This window comes from Theobroma cacao, chromosome 5, assembly GCF_053813885.1.
Source record: "Theobroma cacao isolate CCN51 chromosome 5, ASM5381388v1, whole genome shotgun sequence".
NCBI lineage: Eukaryota > Viridiplantae > Streptophyta > Magnoliopsida > Malvales > Malvaceae > Theobroma > Theobroma cacao.
Genome location: NC_142643.1, coordinates 3,495,924 through 3,518,516, shown reverse-complemented (window position 1 = coordinate 3,518,516; position 22,593 = coordinate 3,495,924). Strand labels below are relative to the sequence as shown.

Genomic DNA, 22,593 nt, shown 5'->3' with positions numbered 1-22,593 from the left:
TATTTTCCTAAGCTTAAATTCTTTGTATAACTAAACATTTTCTAAAAATATTTTATTTTTTTATTCTTTATTATTTCTATATTCTCATATTTTTATTAATCTCCTAAGTCTAAAATACCATGAAGAAAAGAAGAAAAAAAAATAAAATTTTATGCTATAATAATTTATAGTTAATTCTACCTAATATTCCTAAAAAAAATATATAAAATGGGACAACAAACAGATTCTCAAAAGAGTCAGGGATTTACCTTGGCGGGCTAGGAGCGGCCCAAATGTCGGCCTGCTCCAACTAAACTCCTCTTAAAGGACCGCGTGGCCTCTTATCAAAACGCACCGTGTTGGTCTCCTACTCAACAGCCCCCTGGTGCCCAAAACGGCGCCGTTTCACATGCCCCAGTTCTTAGCTATTCAAGCTTCATTTTCTTCCTTTCTTCCCATTTTCTCTCTTCAACTTCACTCTCTACCCACCGAACTCTCTCTTCTCTCTCTAAAATAATCCCTTACTGATGACGACCTTCAGGAGCAGCGGGCAGCCTTTTGTCGAATCTGGTGCCGCGATGGTTGGCAGCACCATCAAACGACGGCGACTAAACTCCCTAGCCTTTTCTCTCTCATTTCGCCGACGTCGAACCCCAGGCTCTTTTCCACCTGATCGACGACAACTAAATTCCCTAACCTTACCGCCGATCGGTGACCCAACACCCTCTTTCCCCTTCTGCTATCACCGGTGGTAACCCAAATGATCGGGTCTCCCTCTCTCAGTCCCTTCTTTTCGCAGACGGCTAACCCAAAATTTTTCCTCTCTCTTCACTTTGCTATCACCGACGACAACAAAACCCAACCTTTGGGGGCCGGTTACTCAAGCCAAAAACCTCCCAAAAATCAGAATCTGCCCCCAAAATAATCAAACTAAAAGACTTTTCAATCAAACTACCCACCTCCTCTCATTATATTTTTTTTGTACTATATTTTTTATTGTGGATTGTGGTTGTTTTCTTGGTTGTTAGAAGAGTAGAGAAAATTTTTTGTTGTGGTATTCGATTGCTAGAGGCTTTTTAGGTTTTTTCGATTGCTCGTTCTTGGCTTTTTTCTGGTTATTGTGGCTGCTCTCGTTGCTAGAAAAGCTAGGATTTTTGAATTGTTTGTTTTTTGGATTTTTGGCTATGGATTCCCCTTTTTGCTACAGTGCCCCCTCCCTTTTATACTAGGTTCTTGGCCTCTGGAGGGGGCACGCTCCCACTATTTTGCTAGACTAGAGTTTTTCACGTGTCTGGCAAAGAAAGGGTGGTGCTTGGCAGGGTGTGTCCGCACCCTGTTAGTCGTACCCCTTTTTCTCTCTTCTATTTTTATTATTATTTTTAATTCATTTTTGTTTTATGATTTTTTTATTTTTTCTTTTTTTTAATAAAGTTTTATTATAATTTTTTAGTGTCTACAACTGACCCTCTTTGCGCATTTCAAAAATCTGAAATAGTGCAAAGACGTAGATACTGTTTTTAACTAAATTCCTTAATTCTCTTACCAAAGCTTTTTTTTTTCCTTTTTTTTGGTTTTTTTTGGATCGTTTAAATGAGACTCTTCAAAGCTGAGGTAACGTAACTTTAAAAATCTTGAAACTAATTACTCGGAGGTTTTGAGAGAAAAATGTGCCCGGAGGTTTTGAAAATGTACCCGAAGACTTTAAGAAATGTACCTAGAGGTTATAAGAGAATAATGTGCCCGGAGGTCTTCAGAATGTATCTAGAAGATTTAGGAAATGTGGCTCCTCGAAAACTGAGGCAACGTAACTTTAAAAAATCTTGACACTAATTACTCGGAGGTTTTAGAAGATGCACCCGGAGGATTTAAGAGAATAATATGCCCGGAGGTCTTCAGAATGTACTCGGAGGATTTAGGAAATGTGGCTCCTTGAAATTAAGGCAACCTAATTTTAAAAAATCTTGATACTAATTACCCGAACGTTTTAGAAGATGCACCCGAAGGATTTAAGAGAATAATGTGCTTGGAGGTCTTCAGAATGTACCCTGACGATTTAGGAAATGTGGCTCCTCGAAAACTGAGGCAACGTAACTTTAAAAAATCTTGACACTAATTATCTGAAATGTTTCAAAGTGGTTCTCAAATTAATCAAAGCTTGATGTCTTTGCATAGTTTTTTGTGTTGCATGGATTTTCTCCTTTCCCAATGCATAGAAAATATGTGTGAATATTGACTATTGCACAGAAAATTTCCAACCTCACTGTTGCATGGTCATATGCATGCATGCATGATTGCATGATAGGAGGAAAAGTTACCTTTATCTTATCATTTCATTTCAGTGTCTTCCTCTATTGAAAGCCATTCTTCCTATCTTTGCACACTCTTCTATGATCTTTTTGTGTAATTGCCAATCACTTTATCAAAAAAGAACTTTCTTGCTAGTCTTGTCACATCATTCCCGATTCTTGTAGTTATTTCCCGAAAATGGATATCTCCATAAGATCGTGTATCAATTCAAACTTGATTTCAAAAGTTCCATACCTCTTGATTATTGAGAAAAGATTCAAAAAAATGTTTGTCTCATCATTTAAAACTTTTGATCTTCATACTACAATAACAAAAGTTATTTTACAAAAATGAAGAATTCTCCATTACTTTCAAAGCATCTTGAATTTTGATAAAATTGCCCCACAAAACCAATTTTTTATGACTAAAGGTAGTTAAAGTTTGGAACAAAATTGAGTCAATTTGACATTTTTCCAATATGTGACACTTAAATCTCTTGAAAATTGATGATTACTGTTTGAAATGATTTTAGATGAGCCAAATGACAATCTAGTTTTTCATATGGATTGGATGGTTTAACACATCAAGGTCTTGGTCAACAATAAAGATTTTTCACCATTCCATGAGGAGAAAAAAATTGAAGTTTCTTTGTCTAAGTTCACAAATGTATAGTGATTTAGGATTAAATTTTGCACAAAGATTCCTTTCAAATCACAATCAAATTTGACACCCTCTAAGCCTCATGATGTGTGGCAAGATGATAAATGTCAAGACCAACTATTACAGGCTTAATATTGCAGAAGGCTATTTTGACAAAGATAGGCTTAAAATTCAGTATGGAAAGCCTCATGATGTGTGGCAAGATGATAAATGTCAAGACTAGCTATTACAGGCTTAATATTGCAGAAGGCTATTTTAACAGAGATAGGCTTAAAATTCAGTATGGATCTTTTTCAAATGATCTTGAATCTTTAAGGGTGTTTAAGAGTCTTAAACCCTTAGGAAGGTGTCCAATGCATTCAACTGCCTTGAAATGGTCTATCTTTAATGCTTCTTGTTATCACCTTAGTTGGAGTCATGAGTGGCTTCATAAATTCCCATCTTTGCTATAGGTTTCCCTTTCAGGTTTTCACCCCTAAAGCTTCATTTTTCTCACTTGTTTTTTTCTTTCTTTTTTTTTTTCATCTTCGCTCTAGACTACCCGTTCGGGTTTTCACCCTAGAGCTTCATCTTTCTCAATTGCTCTTTTTTTTATTATTTTGATTGATTGTTCCATCATGCACTTGAAAAACTCAAATTTAGTCCAAAATGACTTAAGGGATTCAAGAAGGTAATTTTAGCAAAGAAAAGAAGTCAAGGTTTCATCTTTCATGTGATGGTCTCTTTCTCTAAGATAGCTCTTCAATTTAAGTATCCACACTTGATCAAAATGGACTTCTTCAAGCACGTAATGTAGGCTATGGTTAAAGGTTCTGAAAGAAATGGATACACAGGCCCAAAACATGTATTTAAAGGTGATTAAACTAAGGATTATTCATTACTGCTCTAAGGACTCTTTTAAGACATTTGTCCTTTCTCAAAGTATACTTTTTCCACCGTTTCTCTTCTATGCTTTTTTCTTCCTTTCATTTTTCAATTTTCATTTTCATTTTTTCTTCTTCATTCATTTTTTCAATCTTCATGTTGATGGATTGAGTTCGAAACTTTCAAGAACTCAACTTCGCATATGTTCCCCATAATATAATAGATGTTCGTTTTTCCCTTAAAATGAATCTTCTATCATCCATCATTTTGACAAAAAATTGTCTTCAATATTGCCCCCCAATGTGGGAGGTGATCCTTGGTTGAGGTGCATTTTAGAGACAATGTAATAGGCTCAAAGGGGTAGCAAGTGGATAATTTCTCATTTGTGAAGGGAAAATGAAACATGGCCATTTATCCTCTCAACTATGGTTACTTCTATTGAAGAGCAAATCCCTAGAAAAGAATAATTTAAGATCAAAGGATGATTTTTCTTCATTTTTCCACTTTTGACACCATTTAAGTATTTCAAGTGCATAATGTGTCAAGCCCAGTCCTAAATTATCTACCATGTTTGAGACTGATAGAGTGATTGTATATTTGAACAGTCCCGAAAGAATATTTAAAAATCGGTATTGTGCTTAGAAGTACAAGTAAGTCGATTTATACCTCGAATTAGTTCAAATAGGAATTTTAAGGTGAAATTAAGAGCTTCACAGTCCATGGATGACTGAAAATGGTAATTCAGAGTTTGAGGATCAATTTGGAGTCAAACCGAAATTTTCATTATCTAGGGGCAAAATGGTCATTTGCCACTTGGGGATAAAATGAGAATTTTAGAAAAGATTTTTGGCCCCATTTGACTTATTGGAGTATGATTTGAGTATTGGAGTATGATTTGAGGTTTAGAAGTGAAAAATTTTCAATTCTCGGTATTTCTGGAGTATAGGGGCAAAATGATAATTTTGCCATACCAACACTTGTCAAATTTGTGGAATTTAATTATGGTAGGAATGGATAAAGATGGAATAAAGGTGTGGTGGAAAATTAAAATGAAAAGTCAAAATTAAAAAAAAAAAGGGCCAATGACATGATGCCACGTGTCATGTCTTTATTAATTTATTATTTTTCCTTTTTAAAAGGCACAAAAACCAGCCCATCTTCCACCCCATGGTCGGTCAAACCAGCAAGAAGAGAGAGAAAACAAAAACCAAACCCTAGAGAGAGAAAATCAAAGAAAAAGTGTGAATTTTCAAGAAAATTAAGTGAAAAAGGTAAGATTTTTTCTATTAAGTTTGAGTTTTCTTATTCCCAAGCATTTCTCCTTACTTTCCATGATTAAATTTCATGTTTTCATGGTGATTTCATGGCTGGTCATATGGGTCTAGAGAGAGAAAATTATTGGATTGATTTGATTTTGATATATGTTAGTGTTTAGTGTTAGTTTAGCATGTTAGTAAACAAAATATGTAGAAAAACATTCATTTTTCCCATTACCTAGCCTTAGCCAAATTCTCTAAGTGAATAATGAGGAAGAATGAGATGTTATTCTAGGTGATTTGATTAAGAAATAATAGTTTTTGGTGTAGAAATTAATGAATTATGGAGAGAAAATTAAGTAGGAAAAATCACGGTGTTAGTGCACTGTAATGGCCGAATTTTTCCGTGAAGAAATGGGAAGGTTTTGATGCTGAAATTGGTGTTATTTGAATAATGTTTGGTGGATTGAGGTATTAGAAAAGAAATGGAGTAATTTGGGATTAAATTAGATGCATTAGTAATTTAATCGGGTAATAGGCCGAATTAGGTCAGCACCTCATTTAAGCGGTAGTCGGATAAGTTGCATGTCATATTATGCATATACACCGAGCCTGAATTGATTTATAATGGTCAAGCATTAATGTGGTGAATTATGTATTGTATATTGTGGATAGGTGGTGAGCAAATTACACTAGTAAAAGTACAGAGATTATGTTTGAAGACTGGGGTTAGGAGTACATCGACTCCTAGAACTTTGTGTGAACTTATTATCGTCTTAATTATTTAGAGTAGTTTTATACAATTGTATGATTTTACGAAAAATGAGTTTAAATGATAAATTGCTATGTTTTAGGAGAAATTGTGCTTTTATAAAATGATTTTATAAATTTTCTGGAAAATTGAATACTGGTTTTGAAAATAGAGTAATTGGAGACTACCTACTTGTGTTGTAAATTTATGGTTTTAAATTGAATGGCTTATGACAATATATGATCATGAATGGCTAAACTGATTTTGGTGTTAGAATTATTTGTATTGTGTATTCAACCTTGAAAGGCTAGGTTGCGATAAATTGCCATGTCATGCAGAAAAAGATTTTATAAATCAGGTGGTAGATAAAATAATTCATAATCCCTACAGTGGAGGTTCTGTGGACCAGCCTAAGAGAGGGGGCACAAAATCATATATACCTTACCTCGATCGGAGAGCTGTGTGGAGGGTATCTTTGGAGGTAAAGATTTGAGTGCACTTCACGTGGACCACTACGTGAGAGTGAGACTCAGCCAACGCCAAGGCATGGCTAGAATTTCGGATGTAAAGACATTTAACAGTCTTGGTGGTCTCAGTCAAATGCCTAAGCCAAGGCATCCTCTGGAATGATTTTGGCAGGAGCCAAGTTTTGTGAAATACATAAGCCAAGTTGATTATTTGAGTAAATTGATTATTGATGTTATGAAAAACATACTGAAATGAAATATCTTAATTGTCTCCATTTACTCGACTTTATATGATTTAGATGGTATCTGTTTACTCAATGGGATTTTATAATCTCACCACTCTCAATTCTCTACATTTCAGGCTCAAGATAGCAGGTAGATAGCCGATTCCATTAAGGACTTTAATTAGCCTTGCATCGACAAAATTGTAGGTTCACAGACTCGCACCTTATTGGTTAGTTGGGGTCCACGTGTCACTGTAAAAGAAGTTTTATACTTCAGTTATCTGCTTTAAAGTACGTATGAATATATTTAGCTTTTACACTACAGATATTAAATTACGGATTTTTCTATAATATTGTTTTTTATTTAAAAAATAGAATATTTTATTAAATATTATTATTTTATTCAAACAATTATAATTTCATTTCAAATAATTATTTTAGACATCTAAATTTACTTTTAATTATGAAACATGTTTTTTTCGCCCACACACCATGTTTTTGGCGGGTTTCGATATTTTCAAAGAAAAATGATGAAAATGCCCCTGTGAGCCAAAAAATAATATTTTATTGTTTTGATTTGGAAACAACTATTGATTTCTTCAAATGCGAGATTTAATAACTATTGCTCACCGGGGAAGTGCGAAAGCTGATACGAGAGCCTTGCGAGGTTTCGATTGGCATTCGGGGTGAATAATGTATGTCGAGGCTTTGCGACTGTTGTCACGGGCTCGATGGGAGTTCCGGGTCGTGACATAATGTCACTATCAACTTTCCTCGCCATTCACTCACTTTCTGTTTTTCTTTTTTTCTTTTTCTCACTTCACAACTGAAGATTGGATCAACCTTTCCAAAGTGAAAAGATTCATCAAGAATGTTTTCTTTCTTAATCAACCACTCAAATGAAGGCTCAAAAGACCACTCTTAATAATAAAGGTTCCTTAGAAGCCTTCAAAGATCTAATATCAGAACACCTTCTCATGATCAACTCTTTTAAGAAACACTTTTGCTAAATAAGAGGGGAAAAAAGACTATTTTTAAAGCCAAAGTGTCTTAAAGGTATTGGGTAATCTTGTTTTTGGTCATCATGTACCAGAATAAGATCAAGGATGGTTTTGAAAGGTTGACATTTGGCATATAGTTGAAAGAAATTTGAGAGGTTTTGGCATATTTGAGATTTTAGCATAGTCTTGACATTTATTAACCTACCACATTCAGAGTCTTTACAAGAGTGCCTGATTTGCTTGATTTTTAAAGAAAAATTTTACAAAACAATCAATTATAACATTAGTCATTGCCTAGACAAAGATCATTGTCTTTTGGTATCACATGATAAGGTTAATAAACCTTCAAAACTTTGTTTCCTTTTGGACTCAAGTTCTTGAATATCCTTATTTGAATGGTCTTAGACTCCAAAGTGTTTGAAGAAATGGTTAGAAAATGTTGCAAGGACAAGTTTGTTCCAAACAGTAACTATCAAGTCTTTCGAGATCATGTGCACATTTTATTGCCTAAAACCTTTTTTCATTTATGACCCTTCTTTCTTTCTTTCTGTTTTTGTTGTTGTTGTTTTTTTTAGTATTTTTTTTTTATCTTGAAAACATGTTATCAAACCTTTATTGAATCAATTATATCATATCATAAAACTTCAAAAATTTTCATTCAACAAAAACATTAATGCTTCAATTACAACTCTTAACAAAATCGTACTCATGCCATGCATCTAACTACAAAATAAGAACTCTGAATCATCCATTTTTCCTACAAGTAATTTGCTTGAGACATGAGGCTTTTTCAACTTCCAAACAAGAGCCCACTCTATGGCACAACCGATTTCCAACGTTCTATAAGCTCAAGAGTCAAACTGCCATCCTTGATGAGATTTTCGATTTTCTCTTTTAATTGCTTACATTTCTCTGTTGAGTGTCCAATTGCCCCCATGTGATAGTCACATTTAGCATTAGGGTTATAATTCTTTGGCGATGGGTTTGGAATTGTCTTCATTGGCACCAGACTGAGGTATTGATTCTCAATTAGTATAGGCAAAAGTTTTGAGATTGGCATGGGCAATTGGCGAAGGTTGGGTTTTGGCAATGATTGAGGCATAAATGGAGGTGTGGGTGCTCTTAGATGAAAAATTGGTTGCGAAATTGATTGATAAGGATACAGGCTATGGGAAATATGATTCCGAGCGGGGTAAGAAGGTTGGTATGCAGAATGAAGATGGTATGGATTGATGCCCTATGGTTGCTTTTCACATGTGATAACTCGTGCCTCCCCTCTCATTTTCTTTGAGGCATTACAATTTTCCATGCTACTAACACTATTCTCTTTGATTTTACCCTTCTTAATTGCATTCTCAATCATCTCTCCTGAAATCACTATGTTAGTGAAGTTCCTAGTAACATTTTCGATTAGCCTATCATGGTATGGTGGTGGTAAAGTACCAATAAAAACATTGTTGTTTCTTTTGCAGTGAGAGGTAGTTGAACCTGTGCAACAACATCTCTCCATTTTTGAGCGTATTCCTTAAAACTCTCAGTGTCTCACTTCTCCATGTTTTGCAAAGAAAGCCTATCCGAGGCCATGTCCAAAACATGTTTGTATCGGACTACGAATGCTCTTGCAAGATCTTTCCAAGAACTGATGTGATTCATATCCAATTGAGCATACCATTTAGCTACAGACTTTGTTAGGCTATTTTGAAAACAATGAATCAAGAGTTTATCATCATGTGCATGTGCAACCATTTTCTGACAATAGATAACAATATGGGCCTTTGGGCATTTGGTTCCATCATATTTCTCAAAATCTGGTACTTTGAACTTAGATGGGATGATCACATCAGGTACCAAACACAATTCTATTGCCTCAATAGAACCATAGATGTCCATCCCTTCAATAGCTTTAAGGCACTCATCCAAAAGGTCATGCTTTTGTTGCATTTGTAATTTTTTCTTTAGCTCAGAAGATTCTACTTTTAATTTTTCTTGCTTTCTAGGGTTATCTAAGTCAGGAATAGGAGTTGGGTCAAAGAAATTTACCCTTGGAAACGACATAGTTTGCCCTTTCATCTGCAATTGGCTCTATCTTTGCAAACCTGATAATCCTTCGAAAGACCTTTCCTCTTTACTAGTAATCATCTCCATTAACCTTTCCAACTGTTCCTTTATCTTGTCCTAACATTTCTTAATCTCGTCCATTCGTTTTGACTGTTCATCTCTCATGATTCTAATTTGAGTCCACGTATCACACAAACAGCCAAAGGGCTTTCTCGAGCTTTTATCTTTTCACAAAATGGAAACAAATTAGATTGAGTGATAAGTTCTTCTTTACTAGAGATCTTCCTAAATGTACTCCTTCTTTGTACAAAACTTGGAAAAAGATCTTTTATTCCATGAAACCAATGACATTGTTGCCTCTCTTTTCATTGTATGTAACGAAGTCAAATGACAGTACTTATAAAAAGGTGGATGAATGATAAATGCATGGGTGTCCAAATCAATGGATGTTTAAATGCATGACAAGATGACTTATGAGTCAATAGATGATGAATGATTCGGGGCACTTTTTATGCATGATGAGATTACAACAAAATCTAAGTTGTGTAAAACATTTATTTTTCCATTAATCATCATTTTTTTTGTGTGGTTTTTTTTTTTTTGTAATGAAACAAAATTCAGAATATGCTTAAATAGAATCTGAAAAGTCAATCATTGATACGTTTGATCCAAACTGTGATAATTTTCTTACATCATTCAAGGAACACATTCATTTTCTGATAATTGTTCACTATCATAAATCCATTTTTTACAAACTTCAAAAGAAATTAAGCACAACCATGTCTAAACATTCAATGTCCTAAAACCTAAAAACCTTTACTCAAAAAGAAAAAGTCCTAATAAAGCCCATTTTTGCCACTTAGACACCTATTTGGACACCTTATCACGCTGCCCGGCCATCTTTGCTAGATCAAACCACTTTACATCTATCAATGTTTGCACCTTATGCTTGAATGCAGTACAATCTTTAATGGAATGTCCCATGACTCCACCATGATAATTGCATCTTGCATTTGGATTGTACCACTTTGGATATGGAGGTTTCAAGGGTTCTATAGGCATAGCAGCAACAAAATGATCCAGAACCAATTGGTGAAAATTTTCTCCATAAGAAATGGGAATGGGATCCAACTTTTTATGTAGTTTCTTTTTGGATTGTTTTTGGATGACACCTAGGCTAGGAGCAGGGGTGGTTGGTGATGGTGTGAACAATTAAGCTCGAGGAGGTTGTTGAACAAGTGGTCGAAAGGTGTTTGGGCAAGGGTGAAAACTTGGACGCAGACCAATGGTCATGGGTTGAAAAGTTGGTCGAAAAGGGGTAGGTTGGAAGTATGTGCTCGGTGGCAAACCACTGTTTAAAGGTGGTGCAGAGCTTAGAGGCTCCATCTTGGATATTGAGCTCTTCAATTCAACCATCTGCATATTCAACTCGTCCATCCCTTTCATAACTTTTTCCAAACCCAGATCTTGACTTGGGTCACTGAGTGAAATGTTGGTCATATAAAGGACAAATTGGCCTTCCTTCAATGGTTGCTTGAGATGTGGTTCAGCTTGAAACGATTGGAATTCTTAAGGGTGAATTTCATTGGTTTTGTTGAGACGTTCAACCATTTCCATCAATTTAGCAATTTGTCCTTTCATCTCTCGAAAATCATGTTCGAACTCTTCTTGGTTGCGCTCTAATGCACTTATCTTTGCTTCCAATTGATGTTCCATATCCTTCAACCCCTTTAACTCAAATAAATTAGAAAAGGAGTTTCGAAATTTGACTGAAACCTTTCTAGATGTTTTCCATAAATGTGGATTTATTCTATTTCCTTCAAACCTAATAAAACTGTGTGGTTCTTTATTATGGGAATAAATATGGCTAGAAATAAAGAAAAGATAAATATCTGGATATGGATGCAAAAACGTCATGTGTATGAATGCATGAAATGCAATAATGCTTTGATGAATAGATGAAATAATATGCAATGGAGTACCCCCAAAATGTAAGAAAATTTAAACACTGTACATGCAATGCGAGCACAATAAAAACCATTTAAAAATCATGTAAAAATGAAAAGTGGAAGATCTATTCAAAATTAAAATCCTTTTTTTCCTTTTTCTCTTTTTTTTTGAACGTAATGAAAAAAATGAAAAACCCTTTTTATTTCTTTTTTCATTCCTATTTAAATGGAAGATCTTTGTCTTTCCTTTTTTTTTATTTCTTTTTCCTCTTTTTTTATTTTTACGAGAAAAAACAATTAACAGAAATATCGTTCTTAATTCTTTATTCTTTTTTTATTTGTTTATTCATTTTCATAATTTTTAAAGAACAAAAGAAATAAAAGAAAAGACTTTGTTTGTTTCCTTTTCCTTACTTTTTTTCTCTTTTTTTTTTTATTTCCATAATGTTATGCAAGAAGTCAAAATAGAGAGACTGAGAAGTATTCCTTCATGTGTTCCTATTTAAGGTTACCTCATTCACAGTATGTTTGAATGGCTCTACCTAAAGGAAGGTTACTTGCAATTTTCTATATGCTAAGTTTGGGTTACAAACGGAGCTAAAGGTTCCCAAATCATTCCTCATTGTCATCCATGCGGACTAGTAAGGCACCCCAGTCCTCACCCATTACAAGCTTCGAACGGACTAGGTTCAATCTGAGTGGAAGTCTTCACTAGCCCGTGCGGAGGTTATCACTTCACGAGAGCGTAGCTACTAAACTCCCTCTTAAATATGGACATAACCCGGGTAGAGGGCTTATGCATGAATGCAAAATGTGCTGTGTGTGTGAAGGAAGACATCGATTTTGGACCAATAATCTCACATCCCTCTATCCTAAATACCCACAATTATTAAAAGCAATAAAATACAAAATAAAAAAATGCATCAAACAAAATATGCAGAGCAAGTCATTAATACTAAGAAAACATTGAATTATTTAAAACCTTGGATAACCTATTATTATTTAATGGTTCGACTCTCGACAGTCCCCAGTGGAGTCGCCAACTGTCTTAACAAGCGAGTCCAGGAACCCGATCGCTAGACGCGATGAAAACTCTAAAACTAGGAGTCGCCACCAATCTTTTTTACTAGGTGTGATTGGCCACCTATTGACTCGATTCTAATCGACAGAGTCTTAATTAGATTTAAGCCCGCCGAAAGAATCTTAAACTGGTCTACATTTTTCGAGATCTAGGTTCTGGAGTACGGTTACGCCCGGGGAAGGATTAGCGCCCCCGGAACGCCCGTTCCATGAACGGTACCATTTTTAGATTATCCTATTAGGTTTTATTTTTTTTAGTTCATTTTATTTCCTTAGCTATAATTTACTTATTTTATCTCCAATTTTATTAAATTATTTTATTTGATTCTAAAATGAAGTGCAAATGTGAGGCAAGATGAAATGCATGGCGTGGGATAAAAATATGTCGGACGAATAACTTTTTATCGAGGACGTTCTCCCGAATCCGCCCATCATACTGGTAGGATCCGGGGTGTTATCTCACCTAAGAAATTATCCGAGAAACTCGCCTTCGCAAATTTAACAAATAATTCCCATCATCGGAGTTATAGTACGTTTTTCTTTAAAAATAATATTTTCGTGAATATGAACCTAATACGAGCGAAAACCTTTTATTAAAGATGTTTTTCGAGCCCTCCCATCATACTGTGGGGCTCGGGGACATCTTTTCACTTAGAAAACTTTTCGAGAAATACCCGCCTTCACAAGATCTTCGAAAAATCCCATCATCGAGACTTATGCTCGAGAACAAAAATATCATAATACCATGATGTGCATGATGCGATGGAAACATATGATATGCTTTTTGAAATTTATTCTTATTTTATTATTTTTTATTATTATTATATTTTTTTCTTATCCTAAGTTTCTCCTATATTTCCCTTTTTTATAATTGGATACTTTATAAATTGTTCATGATTCCATGTTATTTTAGTGAACAAAAATCTCATCATTTTTTTACTATTTTTATTATTTTATATTTTATATTCTTTATTATTTTTTATTATTATATCTTTTATTTTATTTCTTATTATTATTATTTTTTATATTCTTCTTTTTCATCTATTATTTATTTATTTATTATTTCTTGAATGATTTTATGTTGTTATTTTTTTCATAAAAATTTCGAGATCTTGAAATCGAAGCCCTCCCATCGTACTGGTGGAGCCTTAATTCGGATTCCGAACCTAGGAAAAATCGACCCAAGATTGCGACTTCTCGCATCTCGACTGATCATCCCATCATCGGTATATTAGACTTATAGTTAATGTCATGAATTATTATTATTATTTTCTATTTTTTAGGAGTTAATTTTCTAAGATTGATTCTCATACCTTTTTTATTACTTTAATACTTAATCCAATAATTTCTAATTTCTTAATTTAATCTATATATAAATCTTTAGCCTACCATTTACTCCATTCATTTCTATATTATTTTTATTATTTTTTTTTATTTTTCTTTATATTTGTAGTATATATTTTCCTAAGCTTAAATTCTTTGTATAACTAAACATTTTCTAAAAATATTTTATTATTTTTTTTATTTTTTATTCTTTATTATTTCTACATTCTCCTATTTTTATTAATCTCCTAAGTCTAAAATACCATGAAGAAAAGAAGGCAAAAAATAAAATTTTACACTATAATAATTTATAGTTAATTCTACCTAATATTCCTAAAAAAAAAATGTAAAATGGGCCAACAAACAGATTCTCAAAAGAGTTAGGGATTTACCTTGGCGGGTTAGGAGCGGCCCAAATGCCGGCCTACTCCAACTAAACTGCCTCCCTAAGGACGGCGTGGCCTCTTATCAAAACGCATCGTGTTGGTCCCCTACTCAACAGCCCCCTGGTGCCCAAAACTGCGCCGTTTCACATGCCCTAACTCTTAGCTTTTTAAGCTTCATTTTCTTCCTTTCTTCCCATTTTCTCTCTTCAACTTCTCTCTCTACCCACCGAACTCTCTCTTCTCTCTCTAAAATAATCCCTCACCGACGACAACCTTCAGGAGCTGTGGGTCGCCTTTCGTCGGATCTGGTGCCGTGATGGTCGGCAGCACCATCAAACGGCGGCGACTAAACTCCCTAGCCTTTTCTCTCTCACTTCGTCGGCGTCGAACCCCAAGCTCTTTTTCACCTGATCGACGGTAACTAAACTCCTTAACCTTACCGCCGATCGGTGACCCAACACCTTCTTTCCCCTTCTACTATCATTGGTGGCAACCCAAATGATCGGGTCTCCCTCTCTCAGTCCCTTCCTTACGTCGGTGACTAACCCAAAACTTTTCCTCTCTCTTTTCTTTGCTATCACAGGCGACAACAAAACCCAATCTTTGGGGGCCGGTTACTTAAGCCAAAAACCTCCCAAAAATCAGAATCTGCCCCTAAAATAATCAAACCAAAAGACTCTCCAATCAAACTACCCATCTCCTCTCATTATATTTTTTTGTACTATATTTTTTATTGTGGATTGTGGTTGTTTTCTTGGCTGTTAGAAGAGTAAAGAAAATTTTTTGTTGTGGTATTCGATTGCTAGAGGCTTTTTAGGTTTTTTCGATTGCTCGTTCTTGGCTTTTTCTGGTTATTGTGGCTGCTCTCGGTTGCTAGAAAAGTTAGGATTTTTGAATTGTTTGTTTTTTAGATTTTTGGCTCTGGATTACCCTTTTTGCTACAGTGCCCCCCTCCCCTTTATACTCGGTTCTTGACCTCTGGAGGGGGCATGCTCTCATTATTTTGCTAGACACGAGTTTTTCACGTGTCTGACAAAGAAAGGGTGGTGCTTGGCAGGGTGTGTCTGCACCCTGCCAGTCGTACCCCTCTCTCTCTTCTATTTTTATTTTTATTTTTAATTATTTTTTATTTATTATTTTTGTTTTTTGATTTTTTGATTTTCTCTTTTTTTTTAATAAAGTTTTATTATAATTTTTTAGTGTCTACATAAGACAGAAGAAAAAGTTATGTACTATTGATCTGACTATGACTGTATGTAAAATCAGATGGATTTGAAGGGTGAGGGGAGGGAATGGGTTCAAGATTTCAGATTTAGACATGACTTATGTGCTTTGGGGGTGGATTTCTGATGGAAACAGTTTTTTGACAGTACATGGTGAAAAAGTTTCCTCTGTGCTTTTCTTTTCGGGAAATGATGTATGTGCTACTATAGGCTAGAGTATTTTTACTGCAACAATTCAGAAATAATTGTTTAATTGTCATCAAACCAGAGAAGCTATCATCTTTTTCAAGGACCAAAACTTGAAAACTAAGCGTTCAACTTGTTTAATCCAATTTTTTTTTATCAATTTCCTATTTCTAAAATGTTTTCTTTTAAATGAATTCTCATTGATTAACTTTGAATCTAGTCAAACCCAAGGTCGACGGTCTTTGTATATATCTTTGTGGATATTATCCCTCAAGATTTAAAAATGACTTGATGTTAATCCTAATCTAAGTCTTCTTAAACAAGTCTGAAGATTATCTATATATATATATATATATAGAGAGAGAGAGAGAGAGTGCAATATAAATTAATATTCTATGAAATATTGTAGGCTGATTAAGCCAAAAGTGATGTATAGTTTATATTTTTTGCCTACAATTAGTTAAAATAGGAGGGGATGGTACACGTTCTATTATATTACATGTTATTGATCTTCATTGATTAATGCATGATATTTGTAGGATTGAAGAGTAAAACAGATGAATTTATTTCATCACATTTATTATTTTTGCAGTGAGCAAAACATGCTGCTGCAAATTTTGGAGTTTCAATGGTTGACGATCGGCACCATGACAGATGTGAGGCAGGTTTCAATTATTGAGTACCCAATTGATTAGGATTGGTGCGGTATGGAGAGGCAAAAAGCTTGATTAGAAAATGAGGGAAATGATAAACAAATCCAACTTGGGGGAACTGAGATATAACAAAAGGAGAAAATTCAAGGTCATTTGTATAATGCAAAGTGGCAGAGAATCCTCATGGGGAAGCAGTCCAAGGAGCTACAAAATCATATGATCTCAGGATAATGATGCCTTGGGTTTATCAATTTGATTGGCTAATGGGTTTAGCTGTTTTGTTTATCTCCCATGGGAGATAAACAGGGAAAAGCAAAATATTTTTGAAAAAGATGAATCCATTGACCTTTTCACCATTTTGTTTTCTTGTGCAATCTTTGGTTAGATTTAATGGGTTTTGCCAGCTGTAGGCATTATTTATTAACATCAAAAATCTACAAATGGGGTTTTAAAGATATGGGGAAAAAGTTTCTGGGAATGTCTTTTCTAGTGGGGTGTAAAAGGTCAAAAGGTGTTGCACCTACTGATCATCCATGAGATTTTAATCTATCTTTGTGGAAATTATAAGATTCAACCACATTAAGTTATTCATTTGCTTCTGGATGTTTGTTAGTGAGTTAGCATCAATTTCCAGGCTCCTACTTAAATCACCATACTTAAGTTATAGCTTATTTAATTCTCTTCATAAAGCGTAATTAATCATCCATCTTGTACCAGACCTTCAAGAGCTTCATGGTAGCTGATCATGCAAGTAATTATTAAATAAAAAAATGTCCTCATTAATTTGTTAAAAAAACTAGCGTTAGGAAGAGTCTAAATATGCAAATATAAGCTCTTATCTTTTTGCATGAGCCATGAACCACACCCAAATAAAGAAAAGCTTAATCAGAGCTTGATCCTTTCATAAAAAGTTGATAACTCAAATAGTTTATAAGTACCAATATCCAAGCAAATAACTTGACATAAAACATCCAATCACACTGTTTTTTGGGGGGCAATAATCATATCTTGTTGATGTGTCACAAGACAACTTTTCATGTAATAACCTTTCTAATCTCCAAATTGTCCCAACATAATAAGCATGTCTATGCAGGTTATATTGTCTTTTTCTAGTGCATTGTCACAAGACATCAAAGTAAAAGACATACAGAGAGGAAGTACCGCCAAAAAAGCTAGAATATCATGGAAATCTTCCATGGACAAAGGAAGCCAATCTTTTTCCAACAACTAACATAAAAACTCTCAATTATTAGATGAAAACAAACTGTTTCAACCATTAAAAGGTGTCGACTACCGACAGTTAACTAGGAGTATCAAATTTCTTTCTTGGGCCGTCGTCGTGCAGATTTAATCGAAATATAAGACGAGTTCGTTAGTTTTTGAAGTGGATATTCTATTTTAACGTTAATCAAATATTAGTATTTTTTATTAATTTAATAATATGATAATATTAAAAAAATAATTTTATTTTTTATTAATTTTAAAAATTATTATTATATAATTTTTAAAAAAAAAAAAAAAAAGATGGGGGGAACCAATCGGTACTCCCTAAGGGATCTGGCGCTCCTTCAATTTTTTTAAAAATATATAATAATAATATTTTAAATTAACAAAGAAAAAAGTATAATTTAAATTTTTAATATTTTTATTAATAAACTTATACAAAATTATACCTAAAAATGAAAAAATGAAGTATTTTATCAAAAAATTGCATGTTGGGAAGATGAAAATGGGAAAGCCTAATGACCAGCCACCACCACCAATCAACAAGCGACAAGTTGTGTAGAGTATGAATGTTTAGATATCTATTCTGTACCAAAGAACGATACAATCTCAGAAAAAAGAAATCAAACTTAATAAATCTGTTTAATTACTTTTGGCAAGTGGATGTAACCCCACTTTACATCTGTTTATTTTTACTTTCACAAACTTTATTCAAGTCATCCAAGAAACAAGCATCTCAAAGCCCAAATCCTATCTCCTGCAAACAAACCCTCGCCATGGCGAAATCATTCAATCCAAAAACCCAAACATACACTTCCCCAAGGCCCCCTATCAAGCTTCCAACAAACCCTGAACTCTCCCTCACCTCCTTCATATTCGAATCCACTTCCTCCATTCCTCACGAAACCGCTCTCATCGATTCTTCTAATTCAAATGAAACCTTAACTTTTCTCCAACTCAAAGCTCAAGTCTCAAGTCTGGCTTATGCATTGCACCACCAGTTCCACATTGCTAAAAGCGATGTCGTTCTCATCCTTGCTCCGAACTCAATCCGCTTCCCCATTTCTTTCCTTGCAATCATCTCCCTTGGTGCTATCGCCACCACAGCCAACCCTTCTTTCACATTCAATGAGATATCGAAACAAGTCAATGATTGCAGACCTAAACTTATCATCACAATCCCTGAACTTTATAGCAAAGTCCACCAATTTAATGTTCCATTGATTTTCTTACAATCATCATCAAGCTCCACCAATCTCTTCCTAGACTTCTCACAACATCCTAAATTCTCTTACTACTCCGATGTAATACAAAACTATACTCCACCTTCGAATTTTCGACCCTACGTTGTGAGGCAAAATGATGTGGCAGCATTGATGTACTCGTCTGGTACAACCGGAACAAGTAAAGGGGTGATGCTGACTCATAAAAATTTTATCGCGTCGTCCTTGAATTTTACTGCGGATCAAGACCGGTACAATGAAGGAAGGGTTGTGTGTTTGTGTTTCTTGCCAATGTTTCATGGATTTGGTTCGGTGTTATCATTTGCACAATTGAGAAGAGGAAATGTACTGGTTTCCATGGCGAAGTTTGAGCTCGAGAAGGTTTTGGCTGCGGTGGAGAAGTTCGGGGTCACTCTTTTGTTTGCGGTGCCTCCGGTCATGGTCTCGTTAGCAAAGCGAGGGGAGGTGACGAAGCATGATTTGTCATCATTGAGGCAAATCATCTCTAGTGCAGCCCCACTGAGCGGAGACGTAATAGAGACATGTGCCAAGAATTTGGCCCACGTTGAGATTTTTCAGGTACTTATTTTGACACCTGACAGATGGATACAAATCATCTGCCCCTTTACTGTGCCCGCTCCCGTGCCTCCTCTTTATTTTTTTGTCACTAGCCTTTTCTCTTTTACGAGATGGTAAATAGTTAATAAGCAGTAGAGTTAAATTCAACTAACACGGTTATATGTTTTTTCAACTATTAATGTAACTTTAAAAAATAAAATAAAATCGGATGAAACGTGGCAAAAGGTCTTTCAACATAACTTTAAAAAACAAAATATAAAATTGAACAAACGTAAAAGTAAAACTATTAAAAATCTTAAGAATTAATCGAAAGAAAAACTTAAAAAGGCTAAAATATTTGTGTAGATAGAAAGCAACAGCCAAGCAAAAGAAAAGTAGGAAATCAATAAAAAAAATACTTAATAAGGGATTTTATTTTATTTTATTTTATTTTTTAAAGTTGCGTTAACCTCTTGTACATGTTATGACTTTTGTTTGGTTAATTTTTATTTTCAAGTTTGTAAGGAATTTTTTGGAAAATTGAGATCTCTGTAAAAAATGTTGAAGAGGTTAAGGACGTAAAGGAATAGAAAAGCAACATAAAAGCAATAAGGGAAAAGCAGAAAAACAATTTTAAAAGGAAAAACTTACATAGTTGAAAATATCTTATGAAGTAGCAAAGCAACAGGAAAAAGGAAGTGGACGGTAAATAAAAAATAGACATATTATGAAGAGATAGAACAGATGGGCCAAACAGTTGCGTACACCTCACTCTGCTTTTAGCTATTGCCTCTTGGGATGGGATGTAGTGAATTGAAAGGGAAATATTGATAAACCTTAAATTATTTAATACTATACATTTCATGTATAATTAACTTTAAAAAAATTTGGGTCCAATTCGTTCTAGCTAATAGGCTTGTTCCTCTTACAAATTTGCATTGACATCTCGTAACATTTGCATTATTTTATGATCAAAGTGGGTTGTTGTAAAACAAAGTACGTATGCATCATGATCCGAAATAACATAACATCGTGCAGGGATATGGTATGACAGAAGCTTGCGGAAAAATTTCATTGGAGAATCCTAAGGAAGGGCGTCGTTTTTCGGGTTCAACTGGAACACTCATGCCTGTAATAGAATCCAAAATTGTTAGTGTCAATACAATGAAACCCCTCCCACCACATCAGATAGGAGAAATATGGATTCGAGGACCGACTATCATGCAAGGTACATGAGCTTTATTAGGTGTATAATCCTGTCTTTGGTTTGCCATAAACTTTAAGAAAGGACTCAATTTGTTGCCCTTATAACAAATTCTTCTTATTTAGAGGTCTCTAGTCTTGTATGGGAGAATGATCAAGTAGTCATGGGGCCGAATGCCAATGTCTGTGCGAATGATCTATATGAATTTCTTTGCTTACAATTTACGAGACCTGCATGTTTGTCCTTTTATCTAATAACCTTAAATTTGTTGACTATATAAATTAAAAAATATTAATATATTATCCCACAAACGCTACAAACCAAATTCATGATAACCATGATTGCAAATCACTCAGTCTATATTACTACTAACCTGATACGGGTGTTCCCACAAAATGAATGTCGTTTTAGAGTAATAATTCACAACCCAACTCACCATTTGAAAAACAAAAGGGGAGAGAGAATGATTGATATAGTTGTCGAACCTGTTGGGCTACAAAATCATGACTGGATTTTCCTTTTATAGTTATGATTTATGATTTTTTTTTTCAGGCTATTTTAACAATCCAGAGGCTACAAAGCTAGCTATGGATGAAAAAGGATGGCTGCGTACTGGGGATCTTGGATATTTTGATGAACAAGGACAATTATTTGTTGTAGACAGGATAAAGGAGCTTATAAAATGTAACGGTTTTCAGGTAATATTCCAGACATTGTCAAATGTAGTCATGTTTCTGTTCTCTACTTCTTCTAAATGAACTTATTTTATCTATTCATACGGCTGTTTGTCAGGTCGCACCAGCAGAGCTAGAAGGATTGCTGCTTTCTCATCCTGAAATTGTGGATGTTGTCGTCATTCCGTAAGTAGCCTGGAAATTGGAGATGTTTCTTTGCCAACAACAACATGGGAATTAGATTACTAATTGTCTCCCTCTTTTTTAGATTTCCTGATGTTAAAGCTGGAGAGGTTCCGATGGCATATATTGTTCGCGCTCCCAACAGCTCACTAAATGAAGATGATGTTAAAATTTTCATTGCAGAAAAGGTAATGAGATCCTGCTCTTTAGGTCTCACACTGTTTGGGCTCATAAGTTTTTCTACTCTGACATATTATAAGTCTTTGATTCCCACAGGTTGCACCTTACAAAAGATTGAGAAGAGTCACTTTTCTCAATAGTGTCCCAAGGTCAGCCTCGGGAAAGATATTGAGGAGAGAGCTCATACAGAAAGTTCGATCCAAGATATAGGATACCAATTTCTCTTTTTCCTTCGAGAAAATTTAAGGGTTGAAGTTCATTACTAATGTTTTGTGAATTCTCGGTTTGTGAGTTGTTATACCACTGTAATATTCTTAGGTGTGCATGTAATATTTAATCCAAATAGTTAGCAAATAGCAACCAACTATATATTTATTCAATTATAAGTAATTTTACTTTCTCGGATGTTCCTTAAACTTTAACCCAAAGCTAGGAAAGTTTTGAAAGGGGAAGAAAAAATAAAAAATTTGTGGGGATTCCCTCTCTAAGGATAGAGGAGATAATGTCATGTACCTATAGTAACAAGACGAAGAATAGAGGAGATAAAGAGGAATAGCGAGTAATTTTAAAAAGCCTTGATACCGATAATTGTTTATGGAAAGATAAATGGGGAAGGAGGAATAACGTGAAACTTAAGGTAACAAATGAAGCAACAAGTTCTAATTTATTCAGTTAGTTCCTTGACATTTATGATAAAAAGTTTTGAAGTGGAGTATTAATAATCTTTTCGTTAACCTTATCTAGAATGTGCTAAATCCCATGTTTAGCAAGGTGAAAAGAGGTACAGCACATATGAGCCCTTAGCCTTAGCCTAGGGTTTGGGGCACAATCTATCTGCCTAGGTTTTATGTATCACAAGAAAATGAATGCACTAAGCTATTTACAAAAAATGAAAAAGTACCAAATCAAAAACTATCTTAACCATCGATCATAAGTGATTAGGCCTAATTTTAAATTCCTATCACATGCTTGAAGTTAAGTCTATATGTCATCATGTGTTC

At 34.6% G+C, this 22,593-nt stretch overlaps 1 protein-coding gene across 1 annotated transcript; it reads left to right on the top strand.

Annotated features, from left to right (window-relative positions):
• Nucleotides 1-18,258: 18,258 nt before the first annotated feature.
• LOC148762360 (putative CoA ligase CCL10) lies at nucleotides 18,259-21,972 on the top strand. Its single transcript, XM_088806591.1, has 6 exons — nucleotides 18,259-19,372; nucleotides 20,390-20,579; nucleotides 21,108-21,253; nucleotides 21,348-21,415; nucleotides 21,498-21,600; nucleotides 21,689-21,972. The coding sequence occupies exons 1-6, from the start codon at nucleotides 18,347-18,349 to the stop codon at nucleotides 21,800-21,802; spliced, it is 1,647 nt and encodes a 548-aa protein (XP_088662717.1). The 5' UTR covers nucleotides 18,259-18,346; the 3' UTR covers nucleotides 21,803-21,972.
• Nucleotides 21,973-22,593: the final 621 nt, after the last annotated feature.

Excerpts from the sequence above, each read along its gene's own strand:
- LOC148762360 (XM_088806591.1), top strand. The coding sequence starts at position 18,347 with ATGGCGAAATCATTCAATCCAAAAACCCAAACATACACTTCCCCAAGG. Across the intron at positions 20,580-21,107 it reads AGGACCGACTATCATGCAAG|GCTATTTTAACAATCCAGAG; the intron begins GTACATGAGCTT and ends TTTTTTTTTCAG. Across the intron at positions 21,601-21,688 it reads AAATTTTCATTGCAGAAAAG|GTTGCACCTTACAAAAGATT; the intron begins GTAATGAGATCC and ends TGATTCCCACAG.